General features: G+C 50.1%; 1 protein-coding gene across 2 annotated transcripts in view; it reads right to left on the reverse strand.

Moving 5' to 3' along the window:
• Nucleotides 1-19,573, reverse strand: part of CRTAC1 (cartilage acidic protein 1) — a 779,202-nt gene that overhangs the window by 211,633 nt on the left and 547,996 nt on the right. For both annotated transcript variants that reach the window (XM_075348409.1, XM_075348410.1), the window contains exon 6: nt 18,309-18,443. In XM_075348409.1, coding sequence (XP_075204524.1) covers nt 18,309-18,443 — 135 coding nt within the window. The remainder of the gene's footprint in view (nt 1-18,308; nt 18,444-19,573) is intronic.

Below are 19,573 nucleotides of genomic sequence, written 5' to 3' on the forward strand. Positions count from 1 at the left end.
CGACGTCGCTCTGGCCGGTGACCCGCCTCCTTATTAAGGGGGCAGGTCGTGCGGCGTCACAGTGACGTCACACGGCAGGCGGCCAATAGCAACGGAGGGGCGGAGATGAGCGGGATGTAAACATCCTGCCCACCTCCTTCCTTCTCATAGCAGCCGGGACGCAGGTAAGGAGATGTTCCTCGCTCCTGCAGTTTTATACACAGCGATGTGTGCTGCCGCAGCAATGAGGAACAACATCGTACCTGTCGCTGCACCGGCATTATGGAAATGTCGGAGACTACACCGATGATACGATGACGACGCTTTTGCGCTCGTTCATCGTATCAAAAAGGTTTTACACACTATGACATCGCAAGTGACGCCGGATGTGCGTCACTTTCGATTTGACCCCACCGACATCGCACCTGCGATGTCGTAGTGTGCAAAGCCGGCCTTAAGGCTCACCTGTGCAATAATCATGCTGGCAAGCCTAAGGCACACCTGTGATATGGATGGATTATCTCCACAGAAGTGAAGCGCTCACTGACACAGATTCAGGCACATCTTTGAACAATATTTGGAAGACAAAAGGTCTTTATGTCTACATAGAAAAAGTCTTAGCTCTTAGCATTTATCTCATGAAAAATGGGAGCAAAACTAAAGTGTTGGGTTTATTTATTTGTTCCCTGTAGTATGATGGATAGGCAGGAGATGTCTGGCTGGGCAAGGGGCAATGACACTGGAGGCAAAAGAACAGTAACAAACACAGTGCAATGAACAGGCAAACAGAAGATATAGTAAGAGCCATAAGTGATGAAAATGGGCACCAATCCATGCCTGATTGATTTTGATAAATGCACGGATTTCACTTTTCCACATTTGCAGGGAACAATCTAGTCTGCTTGGGCAAGAAAAAGACACCTGACATGCTGAATACCCTTTCTAATATTAAGCTGGAGGCTGCACATGAAGATATGCTCATGGCAAACCTGGCCAGTTCTTGCCACTGGTCCAATGTAGTGACTAAAATGTTCAAAGGGTCAGGGCTCAATGTATTTGTCACATAAAGGACAAAGTACCGGTACAACTGAACTTGGCTGTATGCGGATGTGTATCAGCTTGGCATAGTGGCAGATAAAAAAAGTGTTGGTTGGAGTCCAAGTCCAAGGGAACACAGCTTTCCTAGGTGATTGTCACGGGTGACAGACAGTCTTGTGGTGTCTAGCAATAGAAGGTCACAGCATTTGGCTGGGCAGAATGCACCCTGACTTTGTTGTTCCTGCTGTTAGTATTCACTGTACTAGGTAGCTTTCCTGCTGGGTTTTCATCTCTTCCCCTTTAGGACCGAGCAGAGCTCTCCTTCCATCCAGCTGCTGATTATCAGTATTCTCTTTTTGATTAAATACTCCCATCTTCCCTGGACTTGCGCTTGTGATATTATTCAGTTCATTCTAGCTCTGGTTGCAAGCAGATGGCTTGTACTCCTCTGTGGTATCATTGCTGAAACTTTACTGAATTTCTACCTGAATCATCTGTGGATAAGTAGTTCATGCTTCTTCCCTCGTGTGTCCTCCTTGTTATCTTCTTTAGTCTTTAGTGGGGTGGCGAATAGCTCATCCCACCCGTTCCCTATTTAGAACCCAGCACTTGGGATAACTAGAGTCAAGTAACCGGCTCGGGGCATAGAACCAGAGCGTATCTAGGGTGATGAGGGCCCCCAGGAACCAGCAGCAGATTTGGTCAGGGGTCAACATTTCCCCCTTCTCTAGTCCCTTTTCGCCGTTTGCTTGGAACTTTGCCTTACCTGGTCACTAAGGTATGACCTCACAGAGGCCCTGCAAGGGAAAAAGTGAATTGTTTGTATAATACTTTGTTAAATCTAACAGGGGGAGGGGATAACTATGAATACCCCCCAGATATTATCTGATCCTCAGCTGCTGTCACTCAGCTGCCGATTTTATAAACTTTACTTTCTTGGGTTTCAAAACCTAAACATCCGAGTTGACAACTACAGGTATGTATAGAATCAGCCCGATAGTACCAGTATAGCACTGGCTTTAGGTTATATATGAAAATCCTGGTGATTTGTCTTCTTTAAGGGGTAACTAGGAACCAAGAAGCAGGAGTGTGGAGTTAGTGGCAGTTAGGTAATAGGATAGAGCAGGGACATAGGAAGTGTGCAATGGAGTTGGTTATTAGGGAGACGGAGACAGGAGGGAGGAGTGAGCAGAAGGTTCAGAAGAAGAGAGAAGTTTCTTAGTCAGTTGCGGCAGGAGCTGAAGCTTACAGGCAGGACCCAGAACTAGGGTCTGCCTAGATATTGAGGAATCCTCCCGTGTACTGAGATCTCACCCAACGGACGGGCAGTGCGGCATCTTGAGACCGGTGGGACGTCAGGGTACAGAGACCGCTGGTGGAACCTTAAACTGGTTGGCAGCAACCACGCATCTGGCGGCCAAAGTGAGGGATGGCAGCCGCCAGGAAAGGATACCGGGGGAGCAAGGTTATATAGGACTCGCTGCTGGAGGACGGTTTCCAGGGCGATTGCCAGGAACAGAGAATTTTCTCCGAGGTAGAATGGACACAGCATGAGTGGTCCTAAGGTCCTAAAGCATGGAAAGAAGCAAAAGTTGCAATAAAGAAGGTTCCTGTTTGTTTTACCAGAGTCTGCGTGTGCTTTATGTCTCCCTCCCTGTCTATGACAAAGACCCAGTAAGTACAGGTGAAGGTAATAGAGACTGTGATGACCCCCAATGGGGGCCCAGCACGGACATTGACATTATATGAAGCTAGGGGAAACAATGCTTACCATCACCTGGTTCCCCTCTTCAAAAGGGCTAGTGTATTAGAGTGATTATTACCATACAGTCCTTGCTGCTACAACATAAAAAATATATTCTATTTTCTAATAATACTGCTGTTAGCTGCATTTAGTGTGGGGCTAGCTGCTGGAGAAGGAACAGTGTATTAGAGGCATGTAGACAGGGATTATAGCCTTAAGGCCGCTTTACACGCTGCGACATCGCTCAAGCGATCTCGTTGGGGTCACGGAATTTGTGACGCACATCCGGTCGCTTTAGCGATGCCGTTGCGTGTGACACCTTTGAGCGATTTTGCATCGTTGCAAAAACATGCAAAATTGCTCATCGGTGACATGGGGGTCCATTCTCTAATATCGTTGCTGCAGCAGTAACGAAGATGTTCCTCGTTCCTGCGGCAGCACACATCGCTCCGGGTGACACCGCAGGAACAAGGAACCTCTCCTTACCTGCCTCCCGCCCGCAATGAGGAAGGAAGGAGGTGGGCGGGATGTTCGTCCCCATCATCTCCGCCCCTCCGCTTCTATTGGGCGGCGGTTCAGTGACGCAGCTGTGACGTCGCTGTGACGCTGAACGAACCACCCCCCCTTAGAAAGGGGGTGGTTCGCCGGTCACAGCGACGTCGCAGGGCAGGTAAGTAGTGTGACGGGTCTGGGCGATGTTGTGCGCCACGGGCAGCAATTTGCCCGTGTCGCACAACCGATGGGGGCGGGTAGCCACGCTAGCGATATCGGTCACGATATTGCAGCGTGTAAAGCGGCCTTTACAGTCCTTCCTGATATAATGCAAAACCAAAACTTCTTTTCTGGCCTAAGGGGTACTTTGCACACTACGACATCGCAAGCCGATGATGCGATGCCGAGCGCGATAGTCCCCACACCCGTCGCAGCAGCGATATCATTGTGATAGCTGCCGTAGCGAATATTATCGCTACGGCTGCTTCACATGCACTCACCTGTCGCGCGACGTCGCTCTGGCCGGCGAACCGCCTCCTTATTAAGGGGGGCGGGTCGTGCGGAGTCACTGCAACGTCACACGGCAGGCAGCCAATAGGAGCAGAGGGGCGGAGATGAGCGGGACGTAAACATCCCGCCCACCTCCTTCCTTCCGCATAGCCGATGGGAGCCGCGGTGACAAAGGTTGGAGATGTTCCTCGCTCCTGCGACTTCACACACAGCGATGTGTGCGGCCACAGGAACAAGGAACAACATCGGACCATCGAGTCAGCGTAATTATGGAATTCGCCGACGCTACACCGATGATACAATTACGATGCTTTTGCGTTCGTTAATCGTATCATCTAGGATTTACACACGGATGTGCGTCACTTTCAATTTGACCCCACCGACATCGCACCTGCGATGTCGTAGTGTGCAAAGTACCCCCAAGTCTAATCTATTCTCTAAAGGTCGCTTTACACGCAACGACATCGCTAACGAGATATCGTTGGGGGTCACGGAATTCGTGACGCACATCCAACCTCGTTAGCGATGTCGTTGCGTGTGACACGTACGAGCGACTGCTAACGATCAAAAATACTCACCATATCGTTGACACATCGTTCATTTTCAAAATGTCGTTGCTCATTCAGGACGCTGGTTGTTCGTCATCCCTGAGGCAGCACATATCACTACGTGTGACACCCCAGGAACGACGAACAACACCGTACCTGCGTCCTCCGGCAACGAGGTGGGAGTGACGATCCTGCGGGTCCTCTCCGCCCCTCCGCTTCAATTGATCTTCTACCGGGTGACGTCGCTGTGATGCTGAATGAACCGCCCCCCTTAAAGAAGAGGTTGTTCGGCGGCCACAGCAACGCCGTTGGTAAGGTAAGTAGTGTGACGTGTACCAGCGATATTGTGTGCCACGGGCAGCGATTTGCCCGTGATGCACAAACGACAGGGGCGGGTGCTTTTACTAGCGACATCGCTAGCAATATCGCTACTTGTAAAGCGGCCTTAACAATACCGTTATTAGCTGCATTTAGTGTAGGGATAGCTGCTGGTAAAGGAATAGTGTATTAAAGGCTTTTAGGCAGGGTTATAGCCTTACAGTGTTTGCTACTCCAACATAAAACCCACAATCCTTTTCAGGACTAAGGGTGGCTTTACATGCTGTAATATCCGGCCCGATATCGCTAGCATGAGACCCGCCCCCATCGTTTGTGTGCGACGGGCATATCGCTGCCCGTCTCGCACAAAATCGCGCACCCCCGTCACACGTACTTGCCTGTCCTGCGATGTCGCTGTGACCGGCGAACCGCCTCCTTTCTAAGGGGGCGGTCCGTTTGGCGTCACAGCGACGTCACTAAGCGGCCGCCCAATGAAAGCGGAGGGGCGGAGATGAGCGGGACGTAAGATCCCGCCCACCTTCTTCCTTCCACATTGTGGCCTGAGGCAGGTAAGGAGATGATCCTCGTTCCTGCGGCGTCACAAGTAGCGATGTGTGCTGACGCAGGGACGAGGATCAACTTCGCCCCAGCGACAGCAGCGATAACCGGCAGCGGATCCCCATGTCAACAAGGAGAGATTTTGGATGTTTTTGCAACGATCCAAAATCGCTCCTAGGAGTCACACGCTACGACATCGCTACAGCGGCCGGATGTGCGTCACAAAATCCGTGACCCCAACGAGATCGCTGTAGCGAAATCGTAGCATGTAAAGCCCGCTTAAGTCTAATCTCTTCTATTCTCCAATAATACCGTTTTTAGCTGCATTTAGTGTACGGCTAGCCGATGGAGAAGGGATAGTGCATTAGAGACATCTAGGCAGGGATTATAGCCTTAAGCGGGCTTTACATGCTGCGATATCGGTACCGATATCGCTAGCGTGGGTACCCGCCCCCATCTGTTGTGCGACACGGGCAAATCGCTGCCCGTGCCGCACAACATCGCCCAGACCCGTCACACGTACTTACCTGCCCGGCGACGTCGCTGTGACCGGCGAACCGCCTCCATTCTAAGGGGGCGGTTCATTCAGCGTCACAGCGACATCACAGCTGCATCACTGAACCGCCGCCCAATAGAAGCGGAGGGGCGGAGATGAGCGGGACGTAACATCCCGCCCACCTCCTTCCTTCTGCATAGCGGCCAGGAGGCAGGTAAGGAGAGCTTCCTCGTTCCTGTGGTGTCACACGGAGCAATGTGTGCTGCCGCAGGAACGAGAAACAACTTCGTTACTGCTGCAGTAACAATATTTGAGAATGGACCCCCATGTCACCGATGAGTGATTTTGCACGTTTTTGCGACAATGCAAAATTGTTCATAGGTGTCACACGCAACGGCATCGCTAATGCGGCCGGATGTGCGTCACCAATTTTGTGACCCCCAACGACTTCGCATTAGCGATGTCGTAGCGTGTAAAGCCCCCTTTACAGTGTTTGCTGCTTCAAAGTAAAACAAATCTAATTCTATTGTCTAATAATACTGCTGTTAGGTGTATTTAGTGTGGGGCTAGCTGCGGGAGAAGGAACAGTGTATTAGAGGCATGTAGTCAGGGATTATAGCCTTACAGTCCTTCCTGATATAATGTAAAACCAAAACTCCTTGTCTCACCCAAGTCTAATTATTCTATTCTGTATTACTACTACTGTTAGCTGCATTTAGTGTAGGGATAGCTGCTGGAAAAGGAATAGTGTATTAAAGGCTTTTAGGCAGGGTTATAGCCTTAAGGCTGCATCACACGCGATGATATATCATGCACTCGCATTAGCGATTGCACCCGCCCCCGTCGTTTGTGTGTCACGGGCAATTAGTTGCCCGTGGCGCACAAAATCGTTAACCCCTATCACACGTACTTACCTCCCTAACGACGTCGCTGTGGGCGGTGAACATCCTCTTCCTGAAGGGGGAGGGACGTTCGGCGTCACAGCGACGTCACACAGCGGCCGCCCAATATAAGCAGAGGGGCGGAGATGATCGGGACGTAACATCCCGCCCATCTCCTTCCTTCCGCATTGCCGGCAGCCGCAGGTAAGCTGCAGGTCGTCGTTCCCGAGGTGTCACACGTAGAGATGTGTGCTGCCTCGCGAACGATGAACAACCTGCGTCCTCTACAATCAACGATATTTTAAAAAGGAACGATGTGTCAACGATGGACGAAAAGGTGAGTATTTTCCATCGTTAACGGTCATTCCTTGCTGTGACACGCAACGACGTCACTAACGATGCCGAATGTGCGTCACGGAATCCGTGACCCCGGCGATATATCGTTAGATCCGTCATTGCGTGTGACGGGGCCCTTTACAGTCTTTGCTACTCCACCATAAAACCAAAAGACCTTTTCAGGACAAAGTCTAATCCATTCTATTCTCCATTAATACCACTCCTAGTTGCATTTAGTTTACGCCTAGCTGATGGAGAAGGGATAGTGTATTAGAGACATCTAGGCAGGGATTATAGCCTTACAGTGTTTGCTGCTGCAAAGTAAAAAAAAAAAATCTATTTTATTGTCTAATAATACTGCTGTTAGCTGCATTTAGCGTAGAACAAGCTGCTGGAGAAGAAACAGTGTATTAGAGGCATCTAGGGTATATTGGAGTACCTCATTCTAAGGGGTACTTTGCATGTTGCGACATCGCTACTGCGATATCGTCGGGGTCAAATCGAAAGTGACGCACATCCGGCACCGGTAACGATGTCGCAACGTGTAAAGCCTAGATGCACCGATAAACGATCGCAAAAGCATCAAAAATCGGTGATTTGTGTAGCATCGGTCATTTTCATAATGTCGCACCAATAGGAGATAGGATGTTGTTCCTCGTTCCTGCGGCAGCACACATCGCTGTGTGTGAAGCCGCGGGAGCGAGGATCATCTCCTTACCTGCCTCCACCAGCTATGTGGAAGGAAGGAGGTGGGCGGGATGTTTACGTCCTGCTCATCTCCGCCCCTCCGCTTCTATTGGCCGCCTGCCGTATGACGTCGCTGTGACGCCGCACGACCCGCCCCCTTAGGAAGGAGGTGGGTCGCCGGCAGGTAAGTGCGTGTGAAGCTGCCGTAGCGATAATGTTTGCTACGGCAGTTATCACAAGATATCGCATGTGGAACGGGGGCGGGGACTATCGCGCTCGGCATCGCGAGCATCGGCTAGCGATGTCGCAGCGTGCAAAGTACCCCTACGTTTTGGCAACCCTTGCACATACTGCATAGGCTTTAGTAGTGTAGGAGTCCCACTCTTAATTATGGGGAAGAAAATTCTGAGGCCTTAATCAACGTGTCTTTCAGGGTGTTTTGGAGTACATCATTCTAATTTTTTACATTTTTTCCTGTAAATTCTATTTTATCTTTGGTTTTGTATATTTTATTGTCAGTCCGTAAAAATGGGGTGGGTCTTCCGGAGGAATGAGTTCCCCATTGACTTCCGTTATACTCGTTACTCGAATCCAGTTCATCCTGACGTCTGACCTGCTCGATTGGAGTACTGAGCACCCGAGCATTTTAGTTCTCGCTCATCGCTATTAGAGATCTCTACTTTTTGGCTATTACTGTATTAATATGCATTCACTATGAGGACGTTTTCCTGGCGGTCACAAAGCCAAATCAAACAGAAAGTACTTAGCGGCTCATAAATGTAAAATAAACACCATTTAACAGAGAGAAAAGAACTTGCGGGATAGGAGATTGCTGAATGTGCAAAACTGCAAGGCCGGTAGTAATGTTCATACTGTGAAAGTCATATTAGAACTAATAACCATATATATACACATTAAAATCACTACTGGCACCATTATAAAAGCAGAAACACAGGCACTATATATTATATTAATTAAGCTTATAACTACCGTAGCACCATTCTTACTTCTCTATTGCTGTTTCTATAACACAATATATATATACAGTAATTGGCACTTTATATATACATCGTGGGTCAAACTATCATCTAGTATCCACGGCAAGGCTAGAGTTGTATTTTCATTCCTCCAAGTAAATCGGTTCAATTATGCTAAACACACATTAATCAAAGTTTAATAAGAGTGTTGTGGTGGTGTAATATGGGGGGTTGTGTATAATTTTGTGCAGTTTCGTATTTTAGGCGTGGTGTTCTGTCCATTTTGTTTATTCCTTGTATGTACATTGTCCTGTTTGCAGGTTAATCACCCCATGCCGAGCTTTTGTCCCTAAATCTGGGGGAGGGGGCCTAGGATCCACCCAAACTCTCTGCTTACCTTGAGATTATTCAGTCTGGCTGAGAATTTCAAGAGAGAAGCAGGAAGATGCATCCTCTGGGGGAGAAGCTGCGACTACAGGAATCACCCCAGAGAGACGTTGGGAAACCCCGATTTCCTTAGAAAAGGACTGCTGGAGGATTGTGACTGATCCCAGAGACATTTATCCCATTACTGGACTACTTTAACCTCTGTGTGGTGGATTATGTTATGGACCGTCTGAGTTTGTTTGGAATAAATGTTCTTTGGATTGTTCAACCATATCTCTGTTCTGTTGATTGTGTGATAACAGGGAAGGACCCCGTGACAAGTGTGATCTGATTTTCTCGGTTGTTGACAAGATGGAAAAATAAATAACATTTCTCCATCTTCTCCATTATGTCAGTCTGTGAAAATAGGTAAAGTTGGTTGACCTCGGAGAGATCAACATCCAACACAGCGGAGACACCATCACGTGTTTCTCAACGCAGTGACACTAGAACAAGGCACCCTGGGAAAATATGCGAAACAAGAATGCCGCGGAGACAACATCACTTGTTTCTCAACGCTGGCAGGAAAACTAGCCAGGTCTTTCACCGGGAAGGAACAACCAAGGGAGTGGAGACACCATCACATGTTTCTCAGGAAAATAGGAACTCAGATGTCAGTCGAGTGTAGTCTACTGTTTTCCACGGACCCACTGACTAGCATGGCCAAGTGGGATTTACGGAAGCAAATCGTGCATGCTGTGATTATTTCCTTGGACAGAATCTGTTACAGAAAGAAAATGGGACATGTACACATCCCAATGGAATAACATTGGACCGAAAATACAGTTGTCGGCACAAGTAGGATTTGTGCACATGATCATAAAAACCAGACGAGTCCTATCCATCGTGGGTCTGTACACATGACCAATATTTTCCTTGGATAAACTCTAGGAAAAATTTTCAGCATGCACTATTTGCCTCCGTAAATCTGATCGCACTAGACCATGCAACTCAGGGTTTAGTCGCCGGATGCTGTTGGGGCCTTTAATTGAAAGTGTTTTATGTCCCCTTCAATTCTTATTAAGCCCAATCTCCAGTGGCTGTTCATTGTGGAGGTAGATGCTTCTGAAATAGGGATAGGGGCTATATTGTCATAAGCTAGCTTGAATTTCTTTGGAACTTGATTATCCACCATCTGGACTATCCTGCATTGCAGCCTTTCATCAATTTTTTTCTACCGTCCACGTCCACAGAGATTAGCTACAGTGCCATGGCTTGTAAATTTCTTGATTATGTAGCGCACCGTGGACAAAGGAACATCAAGATCTCTGGAGATGTACTTGTAACCTTGAGATTGTTGATATTTTTCAACCGTTTGGTTCTTAAATCTTCAGACAGTTCTTCTTCTAGTTCTGTTCTCCATGCTTAGTGTGACACACAGACACACAATGCAAGGATTGAGCATCAACTTCTTCACTTTTCATCTGGTTTCAGGGGTGATTTTCATATTGCCCACACCTATTACTTACCACAGATAAGTTTTAACAAGCATCACATGCTTGAAACAGTGTTGTTTACCCACAATTTTGGAACGTTACCAACAATTTTATATGTGTGATGGTTACGCCTCCCTGTTACATCTCGTGGCTCTCCTGAGGCAAGGACTAAGGCAGTCTCCCATTCCTTGCCTGCCACGAGCACTCCTGCTCAGCAGCGCCGAAGGTCTGCCAGACTGCGCAGTGTGCAGGAGATACCTTCTCAGAGAGGCAGCAGAAGGGTGACACCTAGTGGTTCTCCTGTTACAAGGAGTGAAGCGGTCTCCCATTCCTGGCCTGCCGCAGACTCTCCTGCTCAGCGGCCCCGAAGGTCTGCGAGGCTGCGCAATGTGCAGAGGTTTACTGCTCAGGGAAGCAGTGAGATTCCCGTTATCTCTGCACATTGTGAGACCGAGGATCCCGCCTCTATTTCCCAGAGGCAGGAGGGTGAGCATGTGCAATGCGTGGTGGGTCCTGATTCGCTCACTGACGTCACACGGCTTGATGACAAGGCTGGTGACGTGGTGAATCCTGACTGGCCAGGCTGGGACGTCGTGGACCCTGATTGGGTCAAGTCCGTCATCTCCGCCTCGCGCCCGCCCTCGGGTGGAGCTGCACCTCCTTAAAAAGCTCCCCCTGCCATCATGGCGGCGCGCGACCGTCCTTCTATGTTTGGATGTCTGGCAGCGTGCTGCCACGCCACTGCTCAGGCATTACTGTCTCTTGTGGGCTTGGCCCTTGCTGCTCCGGCAGTACCTCGTTTGCAGGCCGTGTTCCTGCCTTGCTGCTCCGGCAGTACCCCCGTCAACAAGCCGTGTTCCTGTCCCAGGTGAGCTCCTCAAGTCTCCATTGGACTCACCTGGTTATTGAAAGCACACGTGCGTGGGCACCTCTGTGCTACCCTCGTGCCATATTCTCGTGACTTCCACTGGCACACGTGCGTGGGCACCTCTGTGCTTCCCCGTGCAACAGGTACACCGAGCCGTGAGATCTGTGCCATACAACCCTCAGGGGTTAGGGCAGATCGGTGTACATAGATCGTCTGTGACATTCCAGACGATCGCTAGCAGCAACCCGCTCACTCTTCACCCACCATAGCGGCGGTCCCTTACACCGCACAGTGGACCTTGACCGGCGGAAGCAGTCCATTTCCCATCTTGGCACGCTTCCCCGGGTCCCCCTCGTAACATTACGGTCGCGCCAAAGGTCTGGCTATGGCTGAAGAGCAGCAGCAGTTGCTGCGTTATGTGCAGCAGTTGGAGTCACGATTGGCAGCAGTGGAGCAGTCTTCCTCCGATAAGACTACTCTGACGACAGTCGCCACCCAGGCGGCTACCAAGGCTGTGCTATTGGGCGGAAGGTCTCCTCGCCTTGCACTTCCAGAGCGCTTTAGCGGCAACAGCTCTGAGTGCCGTGGGTTTATAAACCAGGTTACCACCTACTTAGAGCTGTCCGCGACTCTTTACGCTACCGAGAAGGCGAAGGTAGCCTTCGTCCAGTCCCTGCTCACAGGGAGAGCGCTGAAGTGGTCCACGCCGTTGTGGGAGCGCGGAGATCGTGTGGTGAATAACTTAGCAGCTTATCTTGGGGCCATGAGAATGGTGTTCCTCGGGCCTCAAGTCACCCACGATTCCGCGCTGCGCCTCCTACGACTTCGGCAAGGGTCTGCTTCAGTCGGGGACTTTGCTGTACACTTTAGGACACTGGCCGCAGAGCTGGACTGGCCGGAAAAGGTCCTTGTCCCTGTGTTTTGGGAGGGCCTGGCAGGGTTTGTCAAAGACGCACTGGCCACACGTGAGGTGCCTGCCACTTTAGAGTCCTTGATTCAGGTTGCCTCTCGCATAGACATCCGCCAGGCGGAGCGAAGGCTCGAGGTCTCTCCAGCACCCACGTCTTCTCGGCCTAAAAAGCGTCTGACTCCCGTCTTCCATCAGACAGGTCCCCCAGCCAGTCCTGTAGGCGACTCCGTGGAGTCAATGGAAGTGTCCAAGGTGGTCTCCTCTGCCCCAGGTTCTCGGTCTTGTGTCATCTGCTTTTCCTGTGGGCAGAGGGGACACATAGCTACCCTATGTCCCAAACCGTCGGGAAAAGACAGCGTCTAGTTTCTATCAGAGGGGGGACTCTAGACGCTACTTCTCCCTCTAGGTTGACTATCAGCGCCCAGTTGCAGTTCGGCACTACTCTCTTCTCTGCCCTGGCTTGCTTGGACTCAGGCGCTGAAGGCAATTTCATCTCGACCTCCCTGGCAACCCGATACTCAGTTCCCCTGGTTCTGTTGCCCAAGCCACTCAGGGTCCGGGTAGTCGACGGGTCCATACTACTCGATCCTATCACCCAGATCACCATCCCTCTCAGGATGGATGTACCACCGGGACACCATGAGCAGGTGTCCTTCCTGGTGCTTCCAGGGGGGACGGATGAGATCCTACTGGGTCTTCCCTGGTTGAGACAGCATGCTCCTATACTCAACTGGGCAACAGGGGAGATCTCATCCTGGGCAGGATCCTGTAGAGAGCACCTCGTGACTACCGAACCACCCGCTACCATTAGGTCGGTTGGGTCCTCAGGGAATACTGAGGGGCCGGGTTTACCGACACCTTATGAGGCCTACAGGGATGTCTTTTCCAAAAGGGCCGCAGATACTCTTCCTCCCCACCGGCCATATGATTGCCGAATAGACCTGAAGCCAGGCTCCGAGCCCCCTAGGGGCAGAGTGTATCCACTCTCTGCTCCAGAGACGGAGGCTATGTCCAAATATATTCAGGACAGCCTAGCGAAGGGGTTCATTCGCAAGTCTATTTCACCGGCTGGTGCAGGGTTCTTTTTTGTGCAGAAGAAGGAAGGGGATCTGCGCCCCTGTATCGATTACAGGGGATTAAATGCAATCACAATCAAGAACAAATACCCTTTGCCCCTCATTACTGAGCTATTTGATCGATTCCGCGGGGCAAAGGTCTTCACAAAGCTGGATCTACGCGGGGCGTATAATCTAGTGCGAGTCCGAAAGGGCGATGAGTGGAAGACCGCCTTTAACACCAGGGACGGTCACTACGAGTATCTAGTAATGCCCTTCGGACTCTGCAATGCCCCCGCCGTATTTCAAGACTTTGTGAATGACATTTTCCGGGATTTGTATCTTTCCGTGGTTGCATACCTGGATGACATTCTTATCTTCTCCCCCGATCTTACCACCCATCGGAGGGATGTCATCCGAGTACTTAAGAGGCTCCGCACCCATTCGTTATATGCTAAGCTGGAAAAGTGCGTTTTTGAACAGGAATCCTTGCCGTTCCTGGGGTACATAGTGTCCAGTCAGGGGTTAGCAATGGATCCGGGGAAGTTGGAGACAGTGATGAACTGGCCTGAGCCCCGCTTGCTGAAGGCGATCCAGCGATTCTTGGGGTTTATCAATTATTATCGCCAGTTCATTCCCAACTTCTCGACGGTGGCAGCACCCATCATTGCCCTTACCCGCAAGGGCGCTAATCCCAAAGCATGGACACGGGAAACGGTAGAGGCATTTCACACTCTCAAAACTCACTTCTCCAGAGCTCCCATCCTTCATCGTCCAGACATCTCCAAACCCTTCCTACTGGAGGTAGACGCCTCTTCGGTCGGTGCAGGTGCAGTCCTGTACCAGAAAAACGAACGAGGAAGGAAACATCCGTGTTTTTTTTTCTCCAAGAGCTTTTCTCCGGCCGAGAGGAACTACTCCATAGGGGATAGGGAGTTACTGGCGATGAAACTAGCATTCCAGGAATGGCGGCATCTCCTGGAGGGTGCGAAGCATCCATTTGAGTTTTTTTCTGACCACAAAAACCTCACATACCTCCAGACAGCACAACGCCTGAACCCAAGGCAGGCCCGTTGGTCTTTATTCTTCTCCCGGTTCCGCTTTATTATCCGCCACCTGGCTGGTGAGAAGAACGTACGGGCCGATGCCTTGTCACGTTGTATGGTTGTGTTGGAGGAGGACGAGGAGGAGCCTCGTCTTATACTACCCCCGGACAGCTTGAGGATGGTCACTCCCACTTCTTTGGACCAGGTGCCACCTGGCAAAACCCTCGTTCCCCCTGAACTACGGAACGAGGTGCTATCGTGGGCCCATGCCTCCAAGGTCGGGGGTCACTTCGGGGTCAAAAGGACCAGAGACCTCGTGACCAGGCATTATTGGTGGCCGAGACTACCCCAGGACATACAGGAATATGTGGGAGCCTGTATGTCGTGTGCTCGGAATAAGCCGTCCCGGCAGAGACCGGCAGGTCTTCTTCACCCACTGCCAGTGCCGGATCGTCCCTGGGAAGTGGTAGGGATGGACTTCCTGGGAGATCTGCCCAAGTCAGCAGGGCACAGGGTCGTATGGGTCATCACGGACCACTTCTCTAAAATGGTCCACTTGGTGCCTCTCCCACGACTCCCGACGTCACGTGCTCTCGCCACCTTGTTCATTCGGCATGTATTTAGGTTGCATGGCATGCCTGACAAGGTGGTGAGCGACCGGGGTCCCCAGTTCGCATCTCGCTTCTGGAGAGAGCTCTGTAAGCTCCTGCAGATAGAGCTGAACATCTCCTCCGCATACCATCCCGAGACCAATGGACTAGTGGAGAGGACTAATCAGACCTTGGTAACTTACCTCCGCCATTTTATATCCGCGCACCACGACAACTGGGCTAACCTCCTTCCTTGGGCCGAATTTGCCATTAACAATTCGGTCCATGAATCCTCTGGCCAGACTCCGTTCCTACTCAATAACGGACAACATCCCAGAATCCCGGTTCCGATGCCCATTACGTCACCCGATACTAGAGTGGAGGATTGGGCGACCAAGGCCCGGGAGATCTGGGATGACACCCAAGAGGCTCTTAAAAGGGCCAAAGACCGGATGGTGACAACGGCTGATGTTCGCCGCCGCCCTGCACCATCCTTCGCCCCTGGTGACCTAGTATGGCTGTCCTCTAAAAATGTTAACCTACGGGTACAGGCAGCCAAATTCGCCCCTAGGTATCTGGGTCCGTTTAAAGTACTACAGCAGGTAAACCCAGTGGCATATCGACTCCAGCTCCCTCCACGCTGGGCTATAGCCAACACCTTTCACGTGTCCCTCCTGAAACCCGTACGACTTAATAAATTCTCGGGGTCCCTGCCGGCTCAAACCGACTCCCCGTCCGACGACCCTGAGGTGGCAAAACTTGTGGAGACAAAAGTCATACAGGGCAAGAGGTACTACCTCGTGGAGTGGGCCGGCCGTGGTCCGGAGCATAGATCCTGGGAGTTGGAGGATCATATCCGCGCCCCGGGTTTGATAGCGGCCTTCGAGCACGGACAGGGGGGGGGGGCCTAGACGGGGGGGTAATGTTACATCTCATGGCTCTCCTGAGGCAAGGACTAAGGCAGTCTCCCATTCCTTGCCTGCCACGAGCACTCCTGCTCAGCAGCGCCGAAGGTCTGCCAGACTGCGCAGTGTGCAGGAGATACCTTCTCAGAGAGGCAGCAGAAGGGTGACACCTAGTGGTTCTCCTGTTACAAGGAGTGAAGCGGTCTCCCATTCCTGGCCTGCCGCAGACTCTCCTGCTCAGCGGCCCCGAAGGTCTGCGAGGCTGCGCAATGTGCAGAGGTTTACTGCTCAGGGAAGCAGTGAGATTCCCGTTATCTCTGCACATTGTGAGACCGAGGATCCCGCCTCTATTTCCCAGAGGCAGGAGGGTGAGCATGTGCAATGCGTGGTGGGTCCTGATTCGCTCACTGACGTCACACGGCTTGATGACAAGGCTGGTGACGTGGTGAATCCTGACTGGCCAGGCTGGGACGTCGTGGACCCTGATTGGGTCAAGTCCGTCATCTCCGCCTCGCGCCCGCCCTCGGGTGGAGCTGCACCTCCTTAAAAAGCTCCCCCTGCCATCATGGCGGCGCGCGACCGTCCTTCTATGTTTGGATGTCTGGCAGCGTGCTGCCACGCCACTGCTCAGGCATTACTGTCTCTTGTGGGCATGGCCCTTGCTGCTCCGGCAGTACCTCGTTTGCAGGCCGTGTTCCTGCCTTGCTGCTCCGGCAGTACCCCCGTCAACAGGCCGTGTTCCTGTCCCAGGTGAGCTCCTCAAGTCTCCATTGGACTCACCTGGTTATTGAAAGTACACGTGCGTGGGCACCTCTGTGCTACCCTCGTGCCATATTCTCGTGACTTCCACTGGCACACGTGCGTGGGCACCTCTGTGCTTCCCCGTGCAACAGGTACACCGAGCCGTGAGATCTGTGCCATACAACCCTCAGGGGTTAGGGCAGATCGGTGTACATAGATCGTCTGTGACATTCCAGACGATCGCTAGCAGCAACCCGCTCACTCTTCACCCACCATAGCGGCGGTCCCTTACACCGCACAGTGGACCTTGACCGGCGGAAGCAGTCCATTTCCCATCTTGGCACGCTTCCCCGGGTCCCCCTCGTAACACCTCCCCGTCCACATGGCTAGGGGGCGGAGCCTTCTCCAAAGCATCACTTACGGAGCTTGGATGCTTTAAAAACTGACATCTCTAGTGAACCAGCGCCGGCTATAAGCTTAGCGCTGCTTTGCCTGTGATTGCTGGTCCTGTAAGTGTTATCCTGATCCGTCTGTGCCAATGTCCCTGTGCCCTGTCTGTGTTCCGTCCCCTAGTCGTCCCCCCATCGCTCTGTCCCCTCTCCTACCTCCCCACTCAGTTGCTTCCTCTGGTACTGACCTCGGCCTGACCTCGACTCTGCTCTTTCCTCTGGTCCTCCTTCTGCCTGTACTGTGCTTGAACTGGCCCGCCTGACCATTCCCCGCAGCTCTGCTCCCCATCTGTGCTGTGAAGCAGTGTATCAGCACACACTGTGTATCTACTTCCTGGTTCTTGTTGCTCTGTGTAGTGCCTTCTGCTGCAGAGCTTCGGCTCCCCCTAGTGGCAGCTTGACAATATGGCTCATTTTTGGAGTTGTGTGTGAAATTATCTCCAATTTTTCTTTTTCTTTTTGTCTTGTTCCAATACACACAAAGTAAATAAAAATGTGTCTAACAAAACGTGTACTTGCAATAATTTTCTGTTAGAAGTACTTAGTTTTCTGGAATAATTTCATAGGGTTCCAACACCTTTGGTCATGTATAGTAGGATTTATCTAAAGTTGGAGCTAAAAGTTATGAAACTGACAAATGTTTGTTTGTTTTTTACAAAAATTGCTAATCAAGTTTACTACAGCACAATTACAATAATTTCATACATATTTAAACCTATATTGACACATGAATGACTTTTATGCAAATAATCCTGCAATTCACCCTGGCAGCTGGATATCGGGTCTGGGCCAATTCCTGACAGATGACCCATTCTTGCCTAATCATTGTTTAGCATTTATCACCATGTCTTTATCCTCCCAGTTATTGAGGATTGACCATAGGTTCTCAATGCGATTGAAATCTGGGGAGTTTTCTGGCCATGGAACCAAAAATATGGATCAACATTTGCAATATTGAGTCTTTGCATAAATTTGATGTATTTGTAAAGAAAACTCATGAGTATAGAATTCAAACCAAACTGTCCGATGATGGTGTAAAATGGACGGGCTTTATCTTTAATTTACTATAGGGGTCTATTTCTGTGAATCCTGCCCTAAATTGGGTCCGTGGAGGATCAGTCATTCCTGGGTGGGTCAAGGGCAGGTATTAATAATACCCATTCCACCTATAATTTTAGTAACTTTGCAAAAGTCAGTTTCTGGACGACGCAGATGCAAGCATTCTGTTCTACAGTGACATCAAAGGTGAAATGAACCATTACCGGATATTCACTGAAATAGGAGAAAAATCACGAAATAAATAATAGTAAATTTTTACCTGCACTAGCAGCCATATCAGCAAACGTCCCGTCGCCTTTATTCTGAAAGAGAAAGTTTGGTCCATTCTCATTGTCACAAAAAATATCAGAGGCGGCCGAGCTCAAGATTGGTCCGACAGTGACACCACGTCCACCTAGAAAAGAAGAGGGAAATATAACTAATAAGAACAAACATAATAATACATCACCGTCTCCGAATGCAAGGCCATGAATAACATGGGAATAAAATTCCCAAAAATCACTATTCTTCTCAGTATAAACAAAACCCAAGTGTTCAATTTGCTATTTGTCTATGATGGGGGCTTCAACGTTGTTTTCGCCTTTTTCCACCCTTCAGTGCTAGTACACGTGAAACTAGGGGTTTAAAAAGATAAATTTACGTATTTTTCTCTTTGCCTAGAACAAATAAAATATGTAAAATAATAACAAAGACATAAAAAATAAATTATCTTCTAAAAACAATGTTTTAACAATAAATCTAAAGCTTAGCACTAATAGTGACCATGATATGACTTGTATCCCGTATTTCTCATCAGTTTTCCCCTCTCCAGGATCTATCTTTATCTTCTGTTGTCTCTGAGCTAGTGGGTGAAGATAAGCTGTTATGATGTCTCCCATACACAGCACACACAGACATGAGGGATAACTGCTCTCCTGTCTCTATGTTGAACGTGCCCAAAAGCATGGAGAACATTGTACAGTAGTACTGATGTCACAATGTAACTGTGGGAGAGCTCCTATACTGTCCCTTAAGCTAGGGACAGTAGGTTATTCCTCACCTCCAGATTACCCCTGCTGGTGGAGATGCCAGAGTCTCATGCCTTAGTATATGCCTGATTAACACTGATCTGTTCTCTCTATCTCCCTAGGGCAGAAAGGGGCAGGAGTGTGATGGAAACACCAATGAAACAGACAAGGAAAAACAGAAACTCCAGGCTCCTAAACTGTCTCTCATGCTAGGAGACTCTAGGCTATCCCTAACCTCTGGATTACTCCTGATGGTGGAGATGCTGGAGTCCTGAGCCTTATTGGTCTCATGTGCAGGACTAATCTATTCCCCGCCCCTCAGGGAAGGAAGGGGCGGGAATAAGATTGCAACGCAGGTAAAGATAAACAGCGAAAAACTAAAACACACTGCAAAGTCTCAGGAATAAACAGCAAGAAACTAAAGAGAAAAGCAAGTGAAGTAAGGCAGCAACAAAAAAACAATAAGAGCTAACACCACAACAGCTTACAGCAACAAATTACTTCATCCACCAGTAAG

The sequence above is a fragment of the Anomaloglossus baeobatrachus genome, chromosome 5 (assembly GCF_048569485.1).
Source record: "Anomaloglossus baeobatrachus isolate aAnoBae1 chromosome 5, aAnoBae1.hap1, whole genome shotgun sequence".
Lineage (NCBI taxonomy): Eukaryota > Metazoa > Chordata > Amphibia > Anura > Aromobatidae > Anomaloglossus > Anomaloglossus baeobatrachus.